This window comes from Propithecus coquereli, unplaced genomic scaffold (genome assembly GCF_000956105.1).
Source record: "Propithecus coquereli isolate 6110/MARCELLA unplaced genomic scaffold, Pcoq_1.0 Scaffold112, whole genome shotgun sequence".
Lineage (NCBI taxonomy): Eukaryota > Metazoa > Chordata > Mammalia > Primates > Indriidae > Propithecus > Propithecus coquereli.
Window position 1 is genome coordinate 4,608,525 of NW_012135192.1, and position 4,170 is coordinate 4,612,694.

General features: G+C 48.5%; 1 protein-coding gene across 1 annotated transcript in view; it reads right to left on the minus strand.

Annotated features, from left to right (window-relative positions):
* UCP1 (uncoupling protein 1 (mitochondrial, proton carrier)) overlaps positions 1–3,189 on the minus strand; it is a 9,092-nt gene extending 5,903 nt beyond the window's left edge. Inside the window, exons 1-2 of the mRNA XM_012654795.1 lie at positions 2,989–3,189; positions 2,128–2,326 (exon numbers count right to left, since the gene is read on the minus strand). Of these exons, the coding sequence (XP_012510249.1) occupies positions 2,128–2,326; positions 2,989–3,114 (325 nt within the window). The 5' untranslated portion in view covers positions 3,115–3,189. The remainder of the gene's footprint in view (positions 1–2,127; positions 2,327–2,988) is intronic.
* Positions 3,190–4,170: the final 981 nt, after the last annotated feature.

Here is a 4,170-nt window from a genome sequence, read left to right on the forward strand (position 1 = left end):
CGCTGATCATTTCTCACTTTGTAACTTACCCCTTGTTCCTATCATTAAACATGCCTATCCTCTTTCTATATATACTCTATAGTGCTGTCAAAGTGATCTTTTGAGAATATAAATTGTTTATGCCACTCCCCTGCTGAACAGTTTTACAATGACTTCCCACTGCTGCAAGGATAAAATCCAAACTCCTTAGCATTGCCTACCAGGCCTTCTGTGATCTGGCTCCTTACTGCCTTTCTTTTTCCTATCGCCTAATGACATCCTAGCCAACATAATGACGTAGCACAATGCATTATTTTTTCTGTTTAGATACACAAATAATTACCATTGTGTCCCAGCTGCCTACAGTATTCGGTCCAATAACACACTATATAGTGTGTTATTTGCTCCTAGCTTTGTAGCCTAGGAGCAATAGGCTATAGTGCATAGCCTGGATGCATAGTAAGCTGTACCATCTAGGTTTATCTAAGTGCATTCTATGATGTCCACACAATGACTAATTCGCCTAGCAACACATTTCTCAGAATGCATCCCCATCATTAAGCAAAGCATGACTGTACTTAAAACACAGAGAGTGTCTATTAACTTCTTCTGCCCACACACCCCGTACTCTTAATAGTAAGCTCTGCCTATAGACACATCTGTCATCTATGCATCTAGCACAGTTACCGGAACTTGGCAGTTCAATCACGCTTACTAACTGAACTGCATAGGCATAACATAGAATACTGCCTAAGCTTCCCAGCAACCGTTAGAGCAGTCAGTCTGTGAGGAAAACCACCTGTATGGGCGGCTTTACATCCTTTGTGTTTCTTCTCTTGCTACATCTATAAATATGACAATGCACTATTGATCTAGAAACATCCAGACTTTATCTTCACTTTCAAAGTACTTGTGTGGGTAAGTTTAACTTATATGTTTATATAAACGATATTTACAAATTATCCCATAAAGTTATAGCATTCAAAGGTTACTCACAGCAGAAGTGATGGAATCTACCGTGGTAGTCACTTAACATGATCATTTTACCATCAGCACATCTCTCTGGCTCATCTGCTCCACATGAAAGTGCCTCCGATATTTACCAGCTGTGTGATTTTGTGCATGTCACTTAACTTCTTTGATATTCAGCTAACACTTTCTACTCACGGCATTGTTGTGTGGTTTGAATGATGTACAGAATCTCATGCCAAATGGAGGGGACAGTAGAGTACCAGGGTTGGGAACCTGGAGTCAAAGACCAGACTGCCTGGGTTTGAACTCTGGCTCTGCCCCTAAATAGCTATATGACCTTGGGCAAGTTACGCAACTGCTCTGTGCTCAGTTTCCCCATTTGACGCAGGATAATAATACTCATACCTTTCCAGTTATGAGGTATCTGAAGCACTTAGAACAGTGCCTGGGACATAGTACGTGCTCGAAGAAATGCTAGCTAAACCGACAGGGATGCTCAGAGTACACTGGCACTCAGGGAATATTAGTTATCTTTTCTTCTTCCCCTAAACAAACTCACTACAGCTTAAATCCACTTGTTCTTGTCCGGTCTTTCCCAGCATCAGAGACCTTACGAGGAACCTCTCAAAATAAGTCTTTTCCTGTCCTTTCAACTCTCTGCACAAAGTCTGGCTTTCTTTTCTTCAAATTAAAGGGTTTTAAAGTTTGTTGCATATCAAAATTATCAGGGGAGCTTGTGAAATCACAGATTCTCTTGTCCCCGACGTGAGGATTCAGATTCAGTGGACCGTGGTAATCCTCATTTGGACTTTCGACAATCTCTATAGATGTTTCTGATATACTTTGCCGTTTGGGGAACTTTGACTTAAACATGATTCTGTAGCCCATCCCCATTCTCCAGATGGAGACCCAAATGAGGCTCAAAACTTCCATGACTGACTGGGGGATTTTATAAGTATAAACCTTCATCTAAAGAAGTGATTTTGCTCATTTTTTCTTCTTATGTATGAGCAAGGAGCTAATATTTGGGGAAGGGGGAGAGTTCACATATTGTTTTTTTTTTTTTTTCTTTTCTTTGCCAATTTGTTATAAAGACCACTGCCCTGTGTGTTACATTTTTTGGACAGAGCCGAGCTCAGGGCTTTTCTGCCCTTCTCAGAAACACTCATTGCTTACTTTCCTTGCCTGTGGAGAAGAACTCCCGGACGGTATCATAGAGGCCAATCCTCAGAGAGGCGAAGCTGATCTGTCTCTGAAGGCCGGCAGGCAGCCCACTGTAGAGTTTCATTGGCCCTTCCGTTTTTGCCAGAGTGGTGATCGTTCCCAAGACGCCCTTATACCTAATGGCACTGGAGGTCTGGCCTTCGCCTTGGACCTGGAAATGAGAAAGGTGCAGGTCAGAGGGAAGGGAAACTTGAGTAGTGGGGGCCTCTCTGGTGAGGAAAAAACAAGCCTGGCACCGGGCTGTCCCTTATGGAGAAATCTTAAGCCAAGATTTTTCCACTGTGTTCCTGTTCTCAGTTTCCCTTCTCAGCAGCATCTTCCCCATTTCCCGTGTTTCAATACATATATGTATTATATGTACATGTTTCTATGTAAAGGGGGCTGGCTGGCTGCAATGCACATTTGAACAGCCCCTCTTTCCTCTCCAGAACCCCTAAGGCAGTAGGATGGGACGGTGCCCCCGCAGAATGAAAGAAGAAAGGGAAAAGCACGTGATTTGTAAACTCAGGAGAGGTTGATATTCTTAGCTCCTAGAACACTTAGAGCACCCTACCTTTGGGGAGGATTCCGCAGTAGTCATGGTCAACCCATCATCCACGGCCCTTCTGGTGCTTCAGCTAATCCCGGAAAAAGTTCCATTTTCCCATTCGAAAGCACCAGCCCTGGGCTAAGGCCACACTGTTTTTTAAGGTGATCACCTGCCCTACCTAACTGAGAACTGGTGTTTAAACCAAAGCAGAGATTCGAAGGAACACACAACAGATGTCCCCTCTCTGCCCTGAGGCCCGTCGTCACCCCCACCGGGCTCACTACCTGTAGCCGGACTTTGGCTGTGTCCAGCGGGAAGGTGATCACATCCGCCACGCAGGCCGCCACCCCCGCCGAGAAGATCTTCACTCCCACGGTCGGGTGCCCGTCGGAGGCTGTGGGGCCCACCATCCTCACTGGAGAGCCCGGCGAGGCGCCGGTGCAGAGGGAGCAGGCTCCAGCCCCGAGGGGGACGTTCCTGTCCCTCCCTCTTCACGCCTGTCCCGCCGAGCAGCAAACCCGCCTCTCTCCGACCTCTGGGACTGCAGCGAGGGCGGCGGAGGTCTCCAGGCGGCGGCCGCAGGGGGAGCGCGGGAATAGGGCTGAGTCCCCCAGCGTCGCCTCCTCTCTCCTGGGTGTCTGAGGACCCGTTGGGCCCCAGAGACTTATGTAGCCGGCCGCTCCGGGAGGAGCCACGCGAGGTCTCAGAACACAACACGGGTCGTGGGACCTGGCAAAGGCGTGTCCTGGAGCGCCAGGTCCCTCCCACGCCATCCTCGCCCAGCGCCTGGGGAGCTGCCCTGCACCCCGAGAGAGCCCTCGCCCAGCACGTGCTCTCTGCGCCCCGCGCGCGGCGCCCCAGGGGGAGGGGCGCACCGCGGCGTCGTCACCCGCGCCCCCGCACGTGAGGCACCTCCGTCACCCTTGCCTGCTCACCCTCGGCTGGGGCGGGGAACAGGTGGGGGCCCCGGGAAACAAGCGCGATCGCCGCACTGTGATCCTGGAAAAAGCTGCAATGGGGCGCTCTCCCACTCCCCCCACTCCCAAGCGCCCTGCAGGCACCTTGCAACTTTCTCTGCTTCCCTTTCCTCTCCTTTTAACTTCTCGTCCTCCCAATTCCTTTCCAACCACCAAATTCAGACCTGGAAAAAATTAGGAACACTCTGAACTTTTAAAAGAAATGAAGTGTTTTGTTGAATCACTTTTTGAAGGAAGATGTCAAATGAAACCATTGACGTATAGAAGAAAATATCAAAAGTAAATTGCTAAAGCACTGTACAAAAGGTATCTCCTTTTGCTCCTTTTAATTACACTTAGTCCTTTCAATTACATTTCTTAGGGGATGCAGTGGAAAGGACAGGGCAGGTCGCTAGGCTGGTTCCGCTCTGTGACCCTGGGAAAGTCGCCTTTATTCCAGTTTTCCTTTTCACACTGCAAAATGTGGTTCCAGAGCTATCCCAGCTACCC